Source organism: Acyrthosiphon pisum, chromosome A2, assembly GCF_005508785.2.
Source record: "Acyrthosiphon pisum isolate AL4f chromosome A2, pea_aphid_22Mar2018_4r6ur, whole genome shotgun sequence".
NCBI classification, from domain to species: Eukaryota; Metazoa; Arthropoda; class Insecta; order Hemiptera; family Aphididae; genus Acyrthosiphon; species Acyrthosiphon pisum.
In genome coordinates this window covers 81,766,175-81,788,571 of record NC_042495.1, presented here as the reverse complement: position 1 = coordinate 81,788,571, position 22,397 = coordinate 81,766,175, and the positions used below count along the sequence as shown (strand labels likewise).

The 22,397-nt window shown below is 29.4% G+C and overlaps 4 protein-coding genes across 10 annotated transcripts in view; 2 read left to right on the top strand and 2 right to left on the bottom strand.

Moving 5' to 3' along the window:
* Window positions 1-615, bottom strand: part of LOC100167507 (aryl hydrocarbon receptor nuclear translocator homolog) — a 40,195-nt gene extending 39,580 nt beyond the window's left edge. For 2 of the 4 annotated variants that reach the window (XM_008181881.3, XM_029490354.1), the window contains exon 1: window positions 62-110. Coding sequence is in view for 2 of the 4 variants with exons in the window: in XM_016802057.2 (XP_016657546.1) it covers window positions 62-110; window positions 336-363 (77 nt within the window). In the remaining 2 variants the exon portion in view is untranslated. Of the gene's footprint in view, window positions 1-61; window positions 111-335 lie in introns of those variants that run through there. The other 2 variants (XM_016802057.2, XM_008181880.3) reach the window with 2 other exon arrangements.
* Window positions 616-1,014: 399 nt separating this feature from the next.
* LOC100160668 (integrator complex subunit 4) lies at window positions 1,015-9,324 on the top strand. Its single transcript, XM_001944908.5, has 17 exons — window positions 1,015-1,202; window positions 1,283-1,444; window positions 1,623-1,751; window positions 1,818-1,973; window positions 2,046-2,222; window positions 2,882-3,021; window positions 3,080-3,272; window positions 3,340-3,514; window positions 3,577-3,782; window positions 3,840-3,962; window positions 4,023-4,158; window positions 4,260-4,393; window positions 5,150-5,502; window positions 5,560-5,724; window positions 8,123-8,282; window positions 8,360-8,582; window positions 9,043-9,324. Exons 1-17 carry the CDS (start codon window positions 1,152-1,154, stop codon window positions 9,252-9,254), a joined length of 2,895 nt encoding a protein of 964 aa, XP_001944943.1. The 5' UTR covers window positions 1,015-1,151; the 3' UTR covers window positions 9,255-9,324.
* On the bottom strand, window positions 9,309-12,238 carry LOC100168269 (serine/threonine-protein kinase TBK1). Its single transcript, XM_001946149.5, has 4 exons — window positions 11,680-12,238; window positions 11,313-11,617; window positions 10,011-11,250; window positions 9,309-9,841 (listed from the first exon to the last, which is right to left on the bottom strand). The coding sequence occupies exons 1-4, from the start codon at window positions 11,932-11,934 to the stop codon at window positions 9,434-9,436; spliced, it is 2,208 nt and encodes a 735-aa protein (XP_001946184.1). The 5' UTR covers window positions 11,935-12,238; the 3' UTR covers window positions 9,309-9,433.
* A 1,170-nt stretch (window positions 12,239-13,408) lies between these two features.
* The window catches only part of LOC100575191 (protein MTSS 2), a 39,362-nt gene continuing 30,373 nt past the window's right edge, over window positions 13,409-22,397 (top strand). For 3 of the 4 annotated variants that reach the window (XM_016802058.2, XM_003242450.4, XM_003242449.4), the window contains exon 1: window positions 13,411-14,014. In XM_016802058.2, coding sequence (XP_016657547.1) covers window positions 13,940-14,014 — 75 coding nt within the window. In that variant the 5' untranslated portion in view covers window positions 13,411-13,939. Of the gene's footprint in view, window positions 14,015-22,397 lie in introns of all 4 variants that reach the window. The other variant, XM_008181882.3, reaches the window with a different exon arrangement.

Below are 22,397 nucleotides of genomic sequence, written 5' to 3'. Positions count from 1 at the left end.
TTACAAAGCAATTAAGATTACAGTAAAGAGAAACTTAAAAATGAAAACATTCAATTCTTACCCTATAGAGCCAGCTCTTCGTTTTTGTATGACTTTACTCAAGTCTGTGCCTGTAACAAAATAATAAAAAATACTATGTATACTACATATGCATAAATAAAAAGTGGAAAACAGTTAATAAAATATCACTAATAATATTGATTTTCTTTATATTTCGAATGGGTTATTTACAGGGGATGATTTGGGGCCAATTTTAAGCGCTCAATCGCTCATTAAGTTGATAGATTTATCGACAAAGATAATTTAAATGACTATAATTCGGCCACATTTCTTACCAGGCAACGAATGCGTTAGCGTTGTCATTTATGAAACCACTAAACACTTACTACACACGACACTATGGCGCATGCCGTTCGCACTATGAAATTTATAGAATGATATAGTTATTTTCACACAAAATACGTATTCAAATAATTTTTCAAAGTACTATACAATTGATTTACTGTATCTAAAAAAAACAATAATAATAGAAGAGAAACGAAAGATCCATAGAATCAAAGATGAAAGAGAGATAGACTAACAGATACCAATTACAGAGAGGGTCGAGGGAGGAAAAGTACACACACGCACATCAACACAAACTAATACACACACAGTCACACACACTACACACAAATATTATTCCAGCAGGCATATTTATATATATATATGTATGGATTACTGAAATATCAACATTCGGCCATTTTGAATTTCTTTTAATTTTTACAAAGATGTTTTAAACTCAGCTCAGGATTCATTGAAGGATTAATTAAAACTAATGAATTAACGAATTAATAACGAATTACAAACATTTATTTTTCACATATTAAAATATAAAAATTGAATTTTCTCTATACATTTTAATTTAATAAAATGGTATATCAATGGTAAATGGTAAGAACCTGAATTTTCTGTATTCGAATGATAATATGTTTATCGTTATCATTATGGCATTATAAAAAAAGCACAAACCACGGACTAGATATAGCTGATGCCTGATAGTGAATCAGTGGACAGTGGACAGTAAGTTAGTTTGTGTAAAAAAAGCTGATGTACTAAGATAGTTGATGCATTCATAATATAATATAATTATTTATTACATTCATAATATCATGGCAGCAGTTTTAAAAAAAAGAGCACTAGCTGAGTATAGCACACAAGTGGTAAGCAATATTACTATTAATAGTTCATAGTTTTATTACATGACATCCATCAACATTTCCAAACATTTTGTTTTTTATAGTTGGAGCAACAACCACCAGTCAAAAAATTGAAATGTCTAGTTAAATTGTCAGCTTTAACAACTGGTGCTACCCTATCATTAGTAAACACAATAAGTGGTCGTAAAACATCAAATGAGATAGTGCAAATTTTGCTGCAAATATTAGAACAACTTCAATTTCAGGTAAATAATTTACCGTCAAATGTAACTAAGTAATGACATATAATATAAAATATTTTGTGTCTATCTACTTTTAAATATTATAAATTTAGTGACTGAAGGCAGAGTTATTTTTATAATGATACAGAGTATAGTTTATTTAAATTATTTTATAGTTTATGTAAGTATAATTTATTTTTAGGATTCAGATATCTCTAACATCTTAATTAAACTCAGTGAAAATTTCAAACTTCAATCAGATTCTACTGTCAAGATATTAATATTTTCTGTTTTATCAGCTATTGGGTCTTCAGACGAAACTAGTGAAGATGTATGTTAATTGACTATTGCAGTTTAAAAAATATATATTTAAGTATAAAAAAATTTTTCGTTATAGAATGTGTACAAAATTGTTGAAGAAATATTTATTTTAATGAAAGAAGTTAAATCACAGAAGATCAAAACAAGTGGTCTCAAAACACTATTAGCACTTGGAAAACGTATGAACCATGATATGGCTCTTCATTTGAAACTCACTAATTATGCTAAAAAAGTACAATATTATTTCATAGTTATTAATTATTAAAGATTATGAAATAAAAATATGTATTTATACTTTTTATAGACATTGGGAGATTATAGACCAAACATAACATGTGAGAGTTTAGAGGTAATAGGTGAATTGATGCCAGTGAAAATTCCACAAGATTCTTTGGAAATTCATTCTGAAATGCTTAAACTAATTGGAAGTTATACACAACATTACAATGCAAAAACAAGGAGTAATGCTTTTAATACAATGGTAATAAACAAAGGTTTAATAATGCATTTGGTATTCATATTTTTGTATTTTAATGTGTAGAAGTTCCCTTGATTATTTTATTTAATACCTCCTTCAACTACAATACACTTTTTTGTAACAATTATCATAAAAAAAAAATACATTAAGATGTAAAATAAAAATTCTAGATTGTGCCCATCAGAAGAAAAAATTATCCTAAGTATTTTAATTTCTACACCTTTGAATTCTTCATAGAATGCATGTAAATTTTAATTACATAAAATTCAACACATCCACTGTGGATGACACAGAATGACCTCATTTAATTTTGTTTGCACATACTGAATGACGCTAATTGGCATCATGTACCTTTTTATTAAGTATACTACTACTTGGTTAGCGTTATGATTAAACTTTTTGTTTTTTGTTAGCGCCTTTCCAAGTATTACTTCCATAAGTTTATGCAAGTCATACTTTAATAAATTAGTTTTTAAATTTTTAAACATTATTCAGTGTTTCAACAAAGATATTCCAATATTATACGTAATAACAAATTTGTTAAAATATTAATTTGAGTTTCTTTTCCCTTAAATAAATTGATTTTATGATTTCTTAGGACCACTTTATAGTTTAAAATCGTTTTTTCTTATCATAATATAATTTAATATTGTCATACTTAGGTTCGTTTACATGACCGAGGTATAAGGTTAAACCCTGCTGTGTATCTAGATGTATGTTCAGTTATAAATGATGATAATGAAATGGTGAGAGAAGCCGCTTTAAATGTAATTTCAGTTTTAGGAAATTATTATCCTGAAGAGTAAGTAACTCAAAATATATAGTTATTGAATGTATAAACTAATTGTTTACTTTAATAGAAGAATCAAAGGTAGTAATGGTGAAGAAATGGCTCGAATGTCTGATGAAGCATTTGAAAATATATGTAATTTTATGACTGATATAAGTTACCGTATTCGTACTCAAGCTGCAAAGCTTCTTGGATCTTTTCTGTCTGTCAGTACAAATGTTTTGTTAAAAACACTGGATCAAACATTAATGTCTAATTTGCGTGTAAATATTTGTTTTTCAAATATAAATATAATTTAAAAATATAATCAATGGTGGCTACGTTTTATAGAGAAAACGAACTTCTATTGAACGTGTTTGGGAATGTTTAGCAAAAGGTACAGCTATGATGAGTGCATTAAGCACTAAAGATACTCCTCAAGAGATGCTGGATGCACAGCAAGTTAGTTTAGTTAGTACAGGTGCTAGTGGCGCTTATCTTCATGGCTTGGAAGATGAATTTCTTGGTAATAGTATAATTATTTAAAAATAATAATCTGTTATTAATATTTCAAGTTTTTAAATTCAGAGGTACGTATAGCCACAATAAGTTCTATGTGTTCATTGGCAACTAGACATTCAGAATTTGCAGTGATTGCAATGGAGTTTTTAGTAGATATGTTTAATGACGAAATCGAAGAAGTACGCTTAATAGCTATTGAAAGTCTTGTGAAACTTTCATACGCGTCTGGACTACGTGATGATCAAGTGGAGATTATTTTAGCAGTGATTGAAGTATAAATACGTTATTTGTTTTTAATTTTATATTTTTATAATTTTATAAATGTCTAGGACTCATCGAGCGTTGTGCGTGAAGGCTTACATAATATATTTGCATCGTTTGAACTATTGAATCAAGAAGGATTAATGATGTGCACTAACAGATTAATTGAAAGTTTGAAAAAATATCCAGAGGTAAATAAAAGTTTTGGTAATAATAAGTAATTGTCTTCATTAATGTATATTTTTTTTAAGGACAAAAAATCTATATGGAATTGTATGAAAAATTTAGGTCTTAGGCATCCAACATTAACATTGGCACTAGTACCTGAATTATTGGCCATTCATCCTATGTTTGAAACACCTGAACCTAATGTTGAAGAACCATCGTGTATCCTTAAATATTTATACGTCATTATGTCATTTATTGCTTTAGATTTTTTTTTTATTGATCAAACAAATAATATAATTTTTCTTTGACAAATAAAATAGATGTAAGTGTATTGATTTTAGTATTTAATGCGGCATCCAAGTGTAATTCTATTATATCTTTACTAGAGGACAAAACCATTAAACATTATAGCTACTTAAGAGATATTATGCCTCATTTAGTTCCATCTTTGCAAGTAAGAAAATATTTTAAATTTTAATAACTATGATTTAATTTCTTTAGTAACTGTTAAGAGTACACCACATACCCATACATCTTTTGTGATAAATAACCATTCAGGCTATATTTATAATTAGAAGCCAAATTTATTCATGATACAGAAAACAATATTTTCTGTCTTACCATTTTTTTTTTTTTTTTTTTTTCTCATTAATGAAATCAACAAAATAAAAATGTGACACTGAAAATATTGTCTTATTTATCATGTTTAAATTTGGTTTCTTTACTACGAATAGTTTCAATGTTTCTTTTTTATGCAACACTTATTTTTTACTGCTAGTCAAATTGAGTGGAAGTAAGTCCAGAGTATCAGAATTTGGGTATTAGACTATGTAAACCTAATTCTTTAATGTATTTTTTTTAAATGTAATACTATAGATTAATTAATACACAAAACTAATGTATTGATGTACCATGCTTTCCAATTAAATGCACATAAATCTAAATTCCACAATGACATAGCCGTAGACAAAATAATATTAATATACAAACATCACTAGACCCTAATACATAAACACCATCTATTTTAAGTACGTATCATTAATGACATACAATACACATGTTGGGATTAACATATCATTAAACTATTAAAAAATATAGTAATATGCTTAAAAATTAAAATTAATATTTGGAAACATCATGGTTTTATTAAATGTTTAGCTAATCTTCTAATAAATAACAAAAATTTAAAAATATATGTTTATATTTTTAGCTAGGTGGACGTTTATCAATAAGCCAAGTTGAATTAAGATCAACTGAGTCAGACTCGCCTAAATCTCTTGAACTTCTTGAATCACTAATCAATCAAGTATCTGCAGTCAAAGGTAGCACAAAAGTGAAAATTAGTTTGCTGGAAACCTTCTATCATAATCTTATAAGACTGGCTCAACTTGATCAGTCTGTTAATGGTACAGCAGAGCTTAGTGCATTATATATGCATAGTCAACTGTTATTGAATAAAGTGTTGAATAATAATAATAAAACATTTTATTCAAATGCTGTTTCTACTCATCAAGCAAATAATGTGCGCACAAATATTTCACAGTTGTTACAGAATACTTTAAAGTATGTAAATCTAAATTAATTAATCTTATCAATATGTTTAATCGTTTGATGTTTCAGAATGCAGTACTTATTTGTTGGCTTGAGTGTTCAAGAATTAGCTAGCATAAAACAATTCAAATTAAAGGTTATAGCACTGCTCCTCGTATATATTGTTAATGCTACAAACCAATCGGCCAGAGCACTAAGTCATTATTTTTTAACTCAGTTAGAAGACACAATTAAGTAAGTAGATAATAAAAAAATATTTTTTTTTATTTAAAAGAATATTTAAATTCTATAATAACAGTATAACAATAAGTAAATTATATGAATGACAAAATAAAAATACAAATATACATGAAAACACGAGAGAGAGAGGAGACAAACCCATTGGTAGTACCTCTAAAGCATATTATAATAGTTTATTTTTATTATAATTATGAGTGAAAAGTAATATGTATTTTGTTAAAACGTCACTTAGCCAGTTTCTTTTTTAGCCTACTAGTATGATTTTTTGGGATGTTAGAGTGGACATTTGGAGATAAGAGGATTTTTGTGACTTGTAAGTCCGTTGTGATTACGGTTATAATGGTGGGCTAGTTTTTTATGTGTAGGGATATGTAAGTCATTGTGTAAATTTATGTTTAAGACAGACAATAATTAGTCACAGACTAATAATTGCCTGAAATGCTTCCAGTGGATGAATAGTTGATGATTTTGGTTAGGCCCAGATTTGCATGCCATATCACCAGATAGGAGTTACAATAGCTTTATAGATAAGTATTTTGTTTTCGGAGCTACATTTAAACTTAAGGATTGTACATAGAAAACAAATGTTGTAGTAAAAGGTGTGTTGCATTGTTTTCTTTTACTGTTTGTATGATCTTTCCAGGTGAGTCTTTTAATGTTGGTATTCCCAGGTATTTTATTAAGTTTAAATTTGGTAAGGGTTACACCGTAGCCTATGTGAATCCGGCAAGTCCGCCAATTTCTATTCTAATCACACTGTTCGCAATAAGATGCAACTGATGCGGCGAAATACAAACTGTTTTATTTTTTATTGAATTTGTCATATTCACGTGGAGCACTACATTATTATTTAAAATTAGTGGAGTACATTCTTTTAGATTTAAGGTAAAGTTGTCTTGAGGAAAAAATATCTAAATAGTTGTTATTATTCTAAAATCCAACATTATCACATAATATATGTAAAATTATTTCATAAAAAATATAAATTCTAGTTATTTATAATTTATATTACTTATATCAGTAATATGAATTTTGAAGTAGTAACATAATATACAATATTACTTTAATGCAATTTTTAATAAAAAAAATTATAAATTGTCTTTGTTGTCAAGGACGCTGATAGGTAATAACTAGTCAGATTTTAAAGCATAATATGCTTCTTTTTTGTTATATAAGATAAAAATGTAATTTTTATACATAAATTCGTTTCATGTCATTCTGATACAAAATAAACCGTTTTGCTTTTTTTGCAATTATTGCAGCTGTGGCATTTTACATATGTTTATTATGCTATAGTAATAAATAGGACCCAGATTTTTATGCAAAAATTCAAAAATATGCAAAAAATTCTTTTTGTGTGTTAAAATAAACTGAACATCTTAAAACAATTAAAACACGTAAAATGCGTACTGACACCATTTAGCATCATGAAGATCATTCAGCAACGCGTTTGAATTTACATTTAAAATAAATGGTTTAATATTCCCTATGCATGGCTAAATGTTATTTTATTATTATTTAGCGTGGATTAAACGCATAATATGTTTTTAAATATGTATACATATGTCGTTATAAGCAGTTTCTTTATTTTTTTTGTTTTATTTATTTTGTTTTTTCTTTAATCATACACACTGGGTGAAAACTGCAAAAAGACGTACGCAGTCAACGTGTTAAAAAATATATTACGTGAAACAAATACGATTTAAATATCAATTCTTAAAAATAAAATAAATACAAAATTAACAAAATAATAACAAAAATGTAATATTAATTTTGGAACGAGTACCAACATGAAGTTACAAAATGTCTTTTTATATTTTCAAATTCGAAAGTCGACGATTTTCGTATAAAAAAAAAAATGTTATCAACTATTAACAAAAAATGCAACTTTTATGCAATTATACAGAAATATGCTATTAATATGCATTTTCATTCAAATATGCAAAAAAAAAATGTATAGCAGAATCTACGTATTACAAAACGTCAAGATATTTAATCATAATTATTTTAAGTCAAATGTAGAAGAATATGCATTTGCATAAAAATCCGAGCTTTAATAATATAAAAAAGTTTTAATTTAATTAATTAGAAATGGAAAATCCTCGAAACAGACTGAATAGTTATTGGATTATTATTGTTTCAGTTGCAAATCTAGCAAAATACAGTTACTTTTTTTTTAAATTAAATTCATTTTTAATTTTTTTTTTTTTATTCAATAAAATACCTAGTTTAGGTTAGGTATTGGTCATGCTTTTTTTGTTTTTTTTTTTAAATTAAATATGCGTTTTTTTGTTAAAAATTGTGCTTTAAAATCCGAGCACTAGTAATAACTTATCTTTATGAATAACTTAATATTGTCAAAAAATAATACTATATTTTAATCAATCTTTAGATATATTAGTGAACATGATCTACAACTCGAGGCATTCACTTCTGTGGTCTTTAAAGAATTATCTCAATTAGAAGAATCAAAACCAGGAATTGTGGCTAAATTACTTTTACCCATATTACAAAACTCTGAACCTACTCCACCACCAAAACCAAACACCAACGTGAGAACCTATACATAATAAGATAATAATAAATTATCTGACAATATACGTTTATAAATTATTTTATTTTATTTTAGATCAAAATGTGTAAGGTTGTTATTAATCGTCCACAGGGTGGACCAGATACTACCCATAAGTTATCAGCAGGTTTAATCCTTCCTATCCCATTAAATGCAGAGTTATATAGTTTACAAACAGATTCATTATCTTTATTGCGCTTAAAAATTAAATATCCTGATCAACAAACGCATTTAATCATGCCACCAAGAAATCACTTGCGTCTGGTAAATCTGAGTAATGGTAAGTGAAATTCAATAGAATTTATATTGTATATTCTACCATTGATTATAAATATAGTTTCTTATGGGCGACGACAGCGCTCCATAACACCCACATCCATTTTTCGTCAATATTTTGCATCGCGTAAATACGGGCTAGTGAGCGATCTAAAGTATTTATAATAAATGATTCCACCTATTGTAATTACAATTAATAATCTTAAAAATTAAATTACATTAAGTATGAGATTTGATTCAACAAAACAAGTATACTTTTCATGACTTGATATAAAATCTAATCTGATTTTATAAATGTGTTCACACCATCAATATTTAGTCTAATAAAAAATTTAATAGTATAATAATTGAAATTTACAATTTTAAAATACTCATAACTTGCTCTAAAATTAGTCTAAAATAAATAAACAAATTCCTGTAGTAGTATTTGTCATAATATTATATTAAATGTTTTTTTTTTTTAGAATCATATTATCTACTTGATACTAATGCATTGATATCACACCGCTCTGAATGGTCAGAAGCATGTTTTGTTGAGCTGAGCTTAGCATTTGATCTGACCGAAACAGAAGGAGCTCTGGCACATGTATTACCTCCAACACAGCCATGTATTGTTGATTTATGCAAACCAGTCAAACTTAAAGTGCATCCTAAACCTGTAAGACGTGGGATGTGATTTAGTTAATATTTTTTTTTTTATTATATACATGAAAATAGAATATATTAGCTGTTTTCAATATTATCAATTATGATTTTATTAATTGGATTAGACAAAAAATATTTTTTAAATTTAAAAACATTGTATAAATAAGTTATTTACAATATACTTAATATTCACTATTCAAAAACAATAAGTCAGTCGCATAATTTACTAGGCTCAGTTATATGTTTGAGCATTTCATTTTTTCCCTTAATATCAGATACAAGGTCATCAATATCACGTAGACCTCGTAAACTGGCCCTCAATGCTTGAATATCTTGAGCACTAATACGACCAGCATGTTTGGCACCACTGGATGTAAATTTTACTTTAGCAACATTTACGAGACCATCATGAAATGATGCGTCTGTATCATTTGCACGCTCAATGAATCCAAGCAGGCGATGCTCAAATGTATCAAAATCCTTGTCCAAAATTTGTGCCTGCAGGTAAACAGTCTGTGCCATTTTGTACCAATCTGCCATACAATCAGCCAACTGCATGACTACAGGCTGAACATCTGTATCTAGCAATGTTCGAGCTCTACGACTGGTCTCTGTGATCTAGAAAATCATATAACAAAATAAATAAATGATTTTTTCAAATTAAATAAACTTATATAATTGAAAGGATATCTTTTTTAAAATGAAGTCGATTAACTATTTAAGGAAGAAAATCAAGTAATTTAAAATCTTAATTCTTAAATTCAAATTAGTAATTACCATGACATACCTTAATTATTTCTAATACGTGGAATTGTTCATCATTATATGTTAGACTACGTGTAGCACGATCTCTTAGCAAATGTTGCCATGAATCCCTTAATCTTTCCACTAGCGTTTTTATTCTTGCAGGAGCCCTATTTTTATTTGGACATTTAAATGATCTAGTTGCTGATTGCCATTCTCTAGTTAATGTCCTTTCTTTGACGTACCGCTGATGTAACTGTTGTATTGCCAAACTTAAGCTATTGTTTAACTCATCACTTAATTTTTCTAACTCATCTTTCAATTCAGTAGATATATTCTTGATTCCAATCATGTTATTAACACTTTTGTGTCCTCGTACAGAAATCTCTACAAGATATTTTGTACATTTAAACACACTTTGTAAATGGTCACTCTTACTCAATACAGATTTCAGTTTTTCCGTTACAATTTTTGTAAATACTTGTACACATTTATTGATTAGTTGACTGTTTTGTGACAATTTTTCAACACGCTTTTTACAAACATGTCCTACACTACATGCAGTTTTAGCAAGTCCTGCATCACTGTCTACAGATGTTAGTTTTGGTAGAGACATATCTGGAAATTTTGGGAAATTAGGTACATCGCCATCAGCTACCAAAGTAACATTATTGTTTTCTTTACTAAACAGCAAAATAGGCTTATGCATTTCAGTTGGCTTATAAGACCTACCAGGAAGATCTAATCCTACTTCAGTTAGAAGGTATGTAGATTTGTATAAAAGTATTTGATTGGCAGGAGATATTTCAGTTTGATCTTGAATTAAACACTGAAGTCTTTCGTATGTTTCATCAGGATGCAAATATACACGTATATTTTGAACACGATTGGTATGAAAAATATGTAGTAGCTTTCTATCTAATGTTTTAGTAACTTCAGCAAAGAACTTTTCAAAACTCCATATTCGTTGAGATTCTAATTCTAAGAGACCGGCCAAAATCGGTGTAATAAGCTTTTTACAGCCGTCACTTAATTGACAGTTCTTTGGTAAATCTCTACTCCATGTTATTGAACCTTTTTCAGATGTTTGTACCCCTGATAAAACTCCAGATGCCTTCTCAGTTGTTATATAATGCATAGTCTCTTTGTTTCGTCTCCCACCATATGGTCTAAATGGTAAATTCCCAGTAGCTACATGGTACAAAGTAACACCAATCGACCATAAATCAACGGTAGCTCCAAATGTCTTTGCAACTGGTTTACGTAAAACAGCCCTCTCATACCTGAAAAAAAAATATATTTGCAAATAACTTAAAATAAACACAAAATATGTTGAGTTCCATACATATGTGGATGGAGATATTCCTCAGTTCCATACAACGACATGAACTCTTGATCTTCACGTAATTCCCTTGCAGCTCCAAAATCAGTCAATTTATAAATAGGCAGACCATCATCACTCAGAAACTTCATGATATTACCAGGCTTTAAATCTCTATGTACCAAATTATTGTCACGTAAATGTTTCATACCGGCCGTAAGATGTTCTAAGACTAATAAAAACTCATCTTCCTGTAAGCCATATGTGTTTTCTGGATCATCTAGTATTGTAAATAAACTCCCTCCTGTACATAGCTCCATAACAATGACCTATAACAAAATAAACTTTAGTAATTTAATATAACATCAAAATATGAAAAGCAATCACTAACTTTTCCACGACTTTCATGTTCTTCTTCAATGGCTAACAGCTTTACTATATTTTCATGTTTAACCTTCTCTAGCACCTCAAACTCGCGCATTTGGACATCGAATGGCCGCATGTGGCTTAATTGATTAAAAGTTTTGACAGCCACTGGTTCACCGTTGTGTTTATTGACACCTTGGTAGACCGCACCAGTTGCACCTTTTCCAAGCACACTTGTAGTACACCAAACATAATTTGTGGATCCACGTAAAAATGACATGACTAGTTCAGGACAACTGTGCTAAGGACACTGTTCACTTTCTCCAAAATCCACAGCAATTGTTGTAGTGACAACACCATTGGTCACGGTCTGCAGAATTTGACATTCCTAGAAGACCTAAAAATGACCTTCTACAGCCCTACCTCAAGTATGGACATTGAAAAGTGGATATGTATTTAAAACGATCTATCTCTTATTTCTCGCACCAGTATTCGGTTTCTGTGTAAAAAAACGTCAATTCGATTGTTTATTTAATAGTATAGACCACAGTTCTTAAAAATTTAAATATTTGTTTTGATATTATTTCTTATCAGTCATTATCATTTATCACTTACAGCGCAAAATAATAATAATAACAATAATAAATCATAAATAATAGTAATATATAGCTGATGTATATTATGTATGCAATAAACACGCCACAATGGCACAATGTATAATAAAACTGTTACGATTAGTGCTCTATTCTCTATGGTTGGTCTGTTAGGACTTTGGGAGTTTTGGAGGCAAGACATCCTAAGGCAATTGCGGGCCGAGCGTTTGAATTAATAATATAATAGTTTTATAATTTATAAATTATAATAGTAACTAGGGATAGTCTATAGTATTATATTAGAAGAAAAGAAGTGTAGAACAGTACGTTAAAATCGATAATGTTTCAAAAATAATTTTAATCATGAATTCGTAGCGGAACAAAGTAATAAATATGAGGACAACTCATAATATTGTACTTGTTACCTGTACACAGTATGTCACTAAAATTATTATAGCCGACACTCACTATATAGTTGGTATCGGTATGATGATAAAACTTTAAAAAAATAAATATTAAATAAAATACGACAGTGTGAGAGGTGCACGAAAACATCATTTTTGTTTATTGTTACAGAACAGTAAAAATAAAACGGTTTCCTTAAAGGCTAAAATCATTCATCATAATGATTCGTAGAGCCTTGATATATTATATTTTATGTAATATTATCATGGTATCGATCACGAAAATTTATATTTTATGAAAATAAGTATTTAGTATAGTCTTACGCATAGGTATTTTACACTATTTAATATTTACAGTTTACACTGATATACAGCCCGATATCAGCTGTACGGGTAAACAATGAAAATATGTACGATTGTTCTGTTTATAGTTCAGTGCATGGAAAACAAACCATTCTGCGAGTTATTATTATTGTTAATAATCCGCTGTAGTGAGAAACGAGAATCTCAAAACTCATTCAACTCAATAACTAATAAGTCGAGTCCAGAGAATGTGAGATACTGACTATTGAGTACTGAGATTTTGCGAACAACGCGAGCCGCGACCAGTGTGACAACGATGATCGACATTGCCGTTTAGGTGGGGGCGGGGGGCGTACCGCTTCCAAGTAGATGGCGTGCGAGTTGATCGACCCTGTTCTATGGACTGTGGTGCGGTGCCGTTTTGTTTATACACATTCACAGGCGCGCGCACGCAAACACACACACGCACAGAAACACACGAACAAACACCAACCCAAGTACACCACGGCGGCGGCGACCGCGATGTCGATTCCGTCCTCAGTGTTCGTTGGCGTCGGTTGTGCGTAGGTTTTCGTCGTGCGCCTTTCGTACACATTTCCAAGATAAAAGAAGTGAAAACGGTTTAGTTTCGATTTATTATTTTTTGCCACCCGGACGGAAAGTAAGAAAGAAAACGAGAAAACCGTTCGTGGTGCCCGTGGTACCTTCCTGTAAGGTTTTTGAATTTTTTTTTCAGTGACGAGAACACGATTATATGCACTCGCACGCGATGATCGACGATCGCGTCCACCGGGTTATCGTCGTGGTAGTTTTCGACCTCGAATAGAAGAGACTTGCCCAAACGGGATAAATAATATTGTAATAATATTATATTATAGTTTATCGTTATTGAACGTGTGTGCTGCGTGCGTTTGTGTTTTTTGAGTTAGATTGTGTGAGAGACCGTTAGTGTGTGTGTGCGTGTGCGTGTATTACCGCTCACACCATGGAAGGTAACGGGGTCGGCAAAGATTGCAATGCCCTCGGCGGATTGTTCCAGCAGATCGTCATGGACCTGAAGGTAATAACTAATAAATAATAATAATAATAACAGCAGTAATGGTATGGGCGAATTATAATTATATTGCTATTATTATAGTCGTTATCGTTATTCGTTGTAAAGATGAATCCGTCGCCAATCTATGCCCCACGATAATATACAATTTAAACGATAGACATATTATCATTATAATAGGTTTGCGAATCATCGCGTGAGTGCCGTACTGCCGTTTACGGTTTATCGTTTATGATCTGCCAGTGTGGCTGGAAACCAAAAATCTCTTGTCCGGACGCACAACCTCAAATCGATACACCTAATATTAGGTACATGAATATTAATTTAATATTATAATATAATATTCAGGCACATACGCAGGGGGTGTTTTGGATGATAATATTATACACATTAAAATAATAAGCACAATAGCTTCAAAGTGTATACGCGCTCTGGACGATGCTGGATAATATTATTACATAAAATGTATTTACCCCGAATAGACGAATGAATTAATATGTCACGAGAGTAATCCAGACTGTGAACAATAACCGTCTATAGTTTCGTATGTCACATTATATTTTTATGTTTTATCAATCCTAAGAGAAGCTAGGTACCATGTGTAGTATTGTAATGATTTCGATCCACCGTCACTGTCCATATAGTTCCATCGAATATCGATTTTTCTTTTCTCTTTCCTTTTCCGCGGACGTTACACCGCAGAACAACAACTCGAGAACCACATAATAATACCTACGTAATAGGAATGATCGTACATAATTCACCGGTACGTATATGGCACTGTTATTATAATAATGATCATACTATTACGGTTCCCTGGCCCCTGCGACCGTCGCTCTATTTATCCTTAGTGCCTATCTTTTTTTTACGTCACGCGATTTATACGGGTTTTATTTTTGTTTGTCGATTCCGTTTCGTTTATTATTATACTACTAGGTATAACACTTCGTCGTAACATATCCATAAAACGACAAATGTTTACGAATTCCACCCACTCGCCACATTCGATATTTTTAGTCACATCGATACATGTGTTACGTGTATAATATTACTCGGACAACATCTCTACTATACGGTTTAAGCTTGGCCCTAATGGTTTAATTCGAGGTTTAATTGGTATAGGTATTAGGTAGGCAGTTTTTAAACAATAAACCAGGAACCAATAAATAGGCACTTTGTAGCTGGTTTATAATATTATGATGGATATAATTTAATAACTTCTCAGTAACACGAATAATTAATAAATGATCACAGAACACAGTAATACGAACAATATAGTCAATGTAGATAGTTATTTACGGTTATTTACAATCTATCAATTGGTACCTAGTCACAGTAGTTGGGTAGTAATCATTAGTCAATAACTATTATTTTAATCACACAGTTAGAATATTCCTAAATAATTTGTGTTGAAACTTAAAATCTATACCTGTTTTGGTATGAAATATCCACCACCCGATCCACCACTATTTATATTAATTTATAATTCATTAATGAGTTCCAGTAAAAACTATTACTATAGTACTGATCTATTATAATACTCGTACCTACACACATTTTACAAACATTTTTCATTCTGATTTGGTATTATGTTTTGACTGGATTAATATTTAGGTACCTATAATTGCTAAAGTACGGAGGTATTGCCATTGGCCAGGACTTAAAAATAATTAAATACAATTTAATACTATATTATAAATGCTCAAGAATAGCTACTAGTCGACTATGAGAAATATCTCCACTTAAACACAATATAAACATAATGTTTAAAACTTGTTTGAAACCTTTTGAGATATCAAAACATTTAACAAGGATTTAACACGCCGTAAAAATGTAAACGACGATTGAAACTCATTAGACTTGTCAAATCAAATTTCCACAAACCTACAACTTTATAGGGAAGGTAACTGTGCTTTCAACCAGTTTCCTAATTTATATTTTATACTTAATATTTTACATACATCAAAGATGTCTATAATAATTCTCAAATGTATATAATATAAGTATAAAATCTACCTACGTCTATAAATACCTATTATAAAATATATTTTATAAATTTGTACCTTAATGAAAAAAATTAACTCTGTGTTTCTCTTTCTTGGGAATTTGGGATACGTACGTACTATTTGAAATATTAATATCAATAACATTTAAAATAAAAGCAAAACTTTTATTACGTTTAATATTAAAATTATCAGTTAGATATAAGCTAATGAAGGAGATTTGCATATTCTATTATAACGATGATATAACCAAGGCAATATTGAAATCAGCACTTTTAATACTTATCTTGTCGTTTTAATGGATACAATTCGTTGAATTTTGCAAAACCGATAAATAACTAATTATTAAGTACTTAGGTATAATAATAATATGTAATAAGTAATAGGTAAGTAACCGTTTGTATTAATTAATGTTGTTTTTTTATACTATCATTGATCCTAATAATCTGTTTAGACTTTGATTTCCATAATCATTAAAGGTAAAAATAAAAGTTATAATAGGAGTGTGTTTCCTGAATGTACACTAATATACATATAAGTACGTGTATTATTTACATACTAGGTACACCACATTTAAATATTATACAAATAGGTACCTACGTAAAAAAAATTCGCAAAAGAAATCAATGCTTTAATAGTTTTAAACGAGGTTTTAAACCTTGAATTCCTCGTGAATTCTATTATAATAGGCGCATCTTTAAAAACCTACCATGTCTTAGAATCTATATGTCAATTCATAATCCGTTCCAATTTTAGTAAAATTTATCTTACTACGACGCCCAGATAAAAAGAGTATAATTTATTTGATATAATATGTATTTTAACGTCTTTTATTCGATTTCAACATTGGGCAAGTAGGTTGTAGGTAGCCGCTTTGCTGTACGTGCTGTATATTAGGCGATATTAGGTGTCGAGTGTAACTTGTCATTGAGTAGGTCACTGTAATGGATGTGTTAAATTAAAATTCAATGATAAATTATTGCATACAGAAAACGATTCTAAGATGAGACGGGTTGTCAGCCTATTTAAGTATTTTTCATGATATAGGTATTTTAGTATTTATATTGTTATTACCTACGAGTTGGGCTACGACCTATCTATAGTAATTTATTTTTATTTTACTATTGAGTATTAGGTACTGGGTTTGGTAATAAAGTAAGTTGAATTAATATTTTATATTTTATTTTAAACCATTGCATTTATTACCTACATGGCTGCATTATAGTATATTATTAATATTTAATTATTATAATACGGGTATAAATTATATTGTATGTTTACAACATTAGTAATAAATGTATATCATATATTATATTGTTATTAAATTACCCATATAGGAGTCATTACCGATTTTCCTTTGAACGGTGGTGTTCGTGAATTAAAATGGCAAATTTTAACTACAAAATAATTAGCAGATTTTGATGAATTTTTTCGTAATAATTTGAGCTTTCAACGTTTATAAAAAAAAGTATAATGACTATAGGTATGTATTTCTGATATTTTTTAATTGGATACAAATAATTCACAAATTATGAATAACCTTGTATTAAACTGTAAAGTGTAAAAAAAATTTAAATACCTAAATACCTAGCACAAATAATCAACATTTTTTAAATTTTACATGTCTAGTAACTATTAATAATCAGTGAAAATTAATTTAATTTTAGTTAAAACCTCGGTTAAAACCAAAGAAAACAAAATTTATTTTATTCAATAATTGATATTAGGTACCTACGTGAAAATTCCCGTTTTTCATAAATTTAATTTTTGTTTTACCTCGGTATTTTGAAAAGTATTGGAGATTTTACTTATTTTACTAGATTTTACTTTTCGCCAATGTACCAACTAAAGCCAATTGTCTACCTGATACCCACCTCAAAGTTGAGAATTTTAACATTTTTACTACTCCGGAATGTGATAAAAGGAAAACAATTTTTTTAAAAAAATCATTAAAATCCTGAGCAAAACCAATACATTCCGCTCAGTAGGTATATCTACAACCCCAAACAATGCACTGTCATTTAGCCAAAATAGTTCGTGTTACCGTTAAGGGGATTCCATACCATGATTTTCTGTTTTCGTCTAACACACGCGTGACATAGTATTTTAGACGTGTTTTTTGCCAAACATACCAATTGATCTAATGAAGCGATAAGAATATTATGAAAACAGATTTGAATTCGTCATCAAGTCTACTTGAAATCGACTTTCCCACATTTTTGATATTATCTCCTAAATTCTAGAAAAAGTCATATAAAAAAAGATTATTTGAACATTTTTGTATTTCAATTTTTGGAAGAGCTAAAATCAAAAATGTGGGAAAGTCGATTTCAAGTAGTCTTGATGACGAATTCAAATCTGTTTTCATAATTATTATCGCTTCATTAGATTAATTGGTTAGTTTGGCAAAAAATACGTCTAAAATACTATTTCACGCATATGTTAGACGAAAACAGAAAATCACGGTATCGAATCCCCTTAAGGTTAAACCATAGAGTTCCTCTAACACACGATGTACCTACGTTTCATTCATATGAACACAAATATTTTATAAAATTCGCTTGTATCCAATTATCCAGTAAATAATATTCTAAAAATAATAATTTTAAAATTTACTTGTATCCACTTATCTACAAATTATATAGAGCCGCTTTCACACTACACGTGGTACCATGTCGTGTGATTTCGTATTTTTACCGTATTTTTATGTTTATACCAAAATACATTACCAATGATATGAATATTCAATATTGTACCTGACGATAATATAATATAATTGTATTTTAGTTATCACTTTTCCGCACATAAATGTTACCACACGGTCAAAAGTTGAATATATTCAACTATGCAGTATCGTTTGGTAATTATTTTCACGTCACGGTGTAGTGTGAACCCGGCTTAATTGTTTGAGTATGATGAGCGGGCCTCAAGAACCTATCTATATTGGTTTATGAATAGCTATAATTTTGTATAAACAAAAATTTAATATTGACTTGTCTTCAGTTGATTAAAACAGGTCACTAGCTGCATAATACAAGTTGTTCTCGCTTATTTCTTGACTCAGGGCGGAACCAGGGAGTAGTATAAAGGTCTTACTGGCAAGTGTAAGTGAGATTTCTTTTTGAAAATAATTTTTTTTTAAACTAAGAATGGTAAGTTATGGCATCCAAACAATGAAAGAACAGCACGGCGTCTTAACGCAGCCTATATTATTATTATACTATTCGGATACGGTTTAGTTTTATGCAGTAAAACTCATTTGATTGGAAATTATCAAAAACTTAAAATAGTTGTTGAAAAATAGCAACCAATTTTAGAAAAATCTTTAGGTACCGTTTTTGTAGAAGAAACTATTTATTCCATACAATTTCAAACCATGTTACATAATCAGTAAATAAGTGCTTTCGAATACAAGGACAAATAAAAATATGTACTGGAAAAAATACAAAAACACCCGCCCGCGTGGGCATTACCCAACTATTTTATTTGTCGTTTTTTTTTATATACTTATAATACATTCAAGTACTTTCAAGTTGATTTTTTTATTGTTCTAACTCATAATATTACCTACCTACTTTTTTTTTTTTAATTAAAACTTTATTAGAAAGTAGCTTTACATACTCACGTAAAACTTATATTGTGTACTTTCAAAGCGTTTTAAAGTAAGTAACAATAAGCAAAGTTTAAATGATTACCTATGATATTTTTAAATACCTAGGTAAAAACTAAAGGGATACCTAATCTTGTTTCGATTATATTTACTAGATAAATATCAAAACATTTTCCGATTTTAAACTCATATATGTTACTTTTTTTAAATTTAGGTTGGCGGTAGGTATGTGCTTATAATTATATATATATTATTATACCAGATATCCAATACATGTATATTTTTTAATACCTGTTTAAATATAATTCAGATAATAACCATTAGGTATGTCAGGTAGTCTAAAAAACAGGACAATATAGTATATAGGTACCTACTATACATATAGTATAGTTACTATATCTATAACATTTTTAGCTATATAAGGTTTATTTTCTTATACATTTACTGCAATATAACTTAACATTTTTAAATAATTCACCAACAATGTTAATACAACCTAATATTATATTATGATATTAATTTCTTAAAATGAGTGATATTTTTTCAATGTTAAAGTGTACCTATATGATAACTTTTATCTACTCAAAAACTACGACTACCGGTAATTATTTATTAGGTATTTGATAAAACTGAAACTAGAATATTTAAAGAATTACATTTGAAATTTTTTAGAACTGAAATAATTGTCTCTGAAGTGCAAAGTAGTTTTTATAATAGCGTCGGTGTTATTAAGTTCATTTCTAGCACTTGGCTGGTAGGTGTTATACTAACATTTTATATTCTTTGGTAGGTATACCTATAGTACCTATATATCTTATTTGTTTTTATGAAGTTGTATTATAAAATGATTAAATAGGTAACTGGAAAAGTTGATTTTATAATTGTATATTATATTATACAATCATTGGTACTAATGTCTAATGGTACTACACTACCAAAGAATTCTTAAAAACCCTTTAAAATGGTTTTACGGCTGTGTAATGAACTATAAATCAATCAATTACCTAGTCGGTAAAATATGTAAATTATACATATTTTGTGCACGCGACATTCGTTGGAGCTATAAAGAAAAGCTACGTCTCGAGCTACGTGCACTATGACATGCTAGATCAAACTGTACATCATTGAGTAATAATTACTAATGAGTATCTTTCTGTTCCTATTATGATATTATATAGTTTGCTGTAGTGCTTGTTGTGCTATTCAACTATAACTGTTGTTTCTCTTGGCGGCCACTGCGAAATGGTATGCATCCATCCATAAATGGTCAAGAGACCGGTTTTTGCTCGTATTTTAAGTATTATATGTGTAATGTGCATACTGTATATGTACTAAGTTACCACGATTTCATCGTCTGACAGCACGACGACGTCGCTGAATTACGTATAAGTAATGCCAATTTATTTAGTTCTACTATTATACCTACTTCTATAGTATCGACGTAAACTGTAAAGTGTAGTACTGTCGAGTACTATAATAGTGTAGACTAGGTAATACCTACCAGTGGCGCAGACAAGGGGGTGATGTGGGGGACCAGACCCCCCCCCGCCATTGGATTTTTAATATTTATTGTTTTTGCTTACATTATGATGTGGTATGTAATATTTTGTAATAATATGATCTATCGAGCTATTGAGTTTTGACAATTTTGTCAATATCATAATAATTTTACTTTCGTTTATTTATAGCAAAGTAATATTTATTTGATCGAAATGGTCGATGACGCTATGATTATACTTTATTATAGCTTATCTTATTATTTATAGAGACATATTACTATTACAGAAGAAGTTTTAGACGAACTAGCAAAAAAAAAAAAAGAAAAAACTAGATTTGTTATTTATATGTTAGTTTTATTATTATTTATTTTATTAATTATACATTTAATGATGTAGCATTTTGTAAAACAGAAATTTTGACTTTATACTCCATAAAGAAGTATTGAAGTGGATAATCTTCTATATTGGGTTTGATGTGAATTTTGAATAAATTCAAATTATGTTCATTGTTCCTTATTGTTAAATATTTTACTAGGTACCTTCGTAAAAGGTTTTGAGAGGGTGAGGATTTTCCAATGTTTTCCTCCTGTTTAGCTTATGTCAGTTTCTTTTTTTGACCCCCCGCCCCTTTTAGAAATCATGTCTACGCCACTGATACCTACAATACATTTTAATTTTCATAACTAAAAATCTATACATTATGATGATAACCTCAAATCGTAATTCGTTATACCTCAATCAACTAGGTATCTTTTTATTGTATGATTTTAGAGATAGCAATCTAATAATAGACTAATAAGTAATAATATGGAATTTTTAATTTATAATGTTAAGAGAACTTTTGATTAAAAACATAATATGAAAATTTAAGAGGACGTCACACCCGCATGACATGTTCTCTCCGTCTTACAAATGTAAAACATATCAAAAAATGCAAAAACTGATTTGCGTGGGGCAATTTTACTCCCTCTGTATTTATTTTATTTTTTATCGAATTATCTTTAGATCTAAGATATTAATAGTAGTATTACTAAAATTCTACAATGCATAGGTAAGAACGAGTAAGAACTTTATCTGTGTCGTAGTATTTTTTTTATTATTTGGATAACATAAATACATTTAAAGTAAGTTATCAGTTTGAGAACCTTAAGTTTTTTTCATAGATAATAAAGATATAGATAGGCCATGGCTATATTAACACTGTATGAGGTCGCATTATTTTTTGTGGAAGAGAGAAAATATCTTTAAGAATGTTTTCTCTCCTACATGGGGTACTT

Coding starts and splice junctions, on each gene's coding strand:
- LOC100160668 (XM_001944908.5), top strand. CDS start 1,152: ATGGCAGCAGTTTTAAAAAAAAGAGCACTAGCTGAGTATAGCACACAA. Junction 1,203..1,282: donor CTGAGTATAGCACACAAGTG/GTAAGCAATATT, acceptor TGTTTTTTATAG/TTGGAGCAACAACCACCAGT. Junction 2,223..2,881: donor GTAATGCTTTTAATACAATG/GTAATAAACAAA, acceptor TGTCATACTTAG/GTTCGTTTACATGACCGAGG.
- LOC100168269 (XM_001946149.5), bottom strand. CDS start 11,934: ATGTCATTTTTACGTGGATCCACAAATTATGTTTGGTGTACTACAAGT. Junction 11,618..11,679: donor AACATGAAAGTCGTGGAAAA/GTTAGTGATTGC, acceptor ATTTTGTTATAG/GTCATTGTTATGGAGCTATG. Junction 11,251..11,312: donor GAATATCTCCATCCACATAT/GTATGGAACTCA, acceptor TTTTTTTTTCAG/GTATGAGAGGGCTGTTTTAC.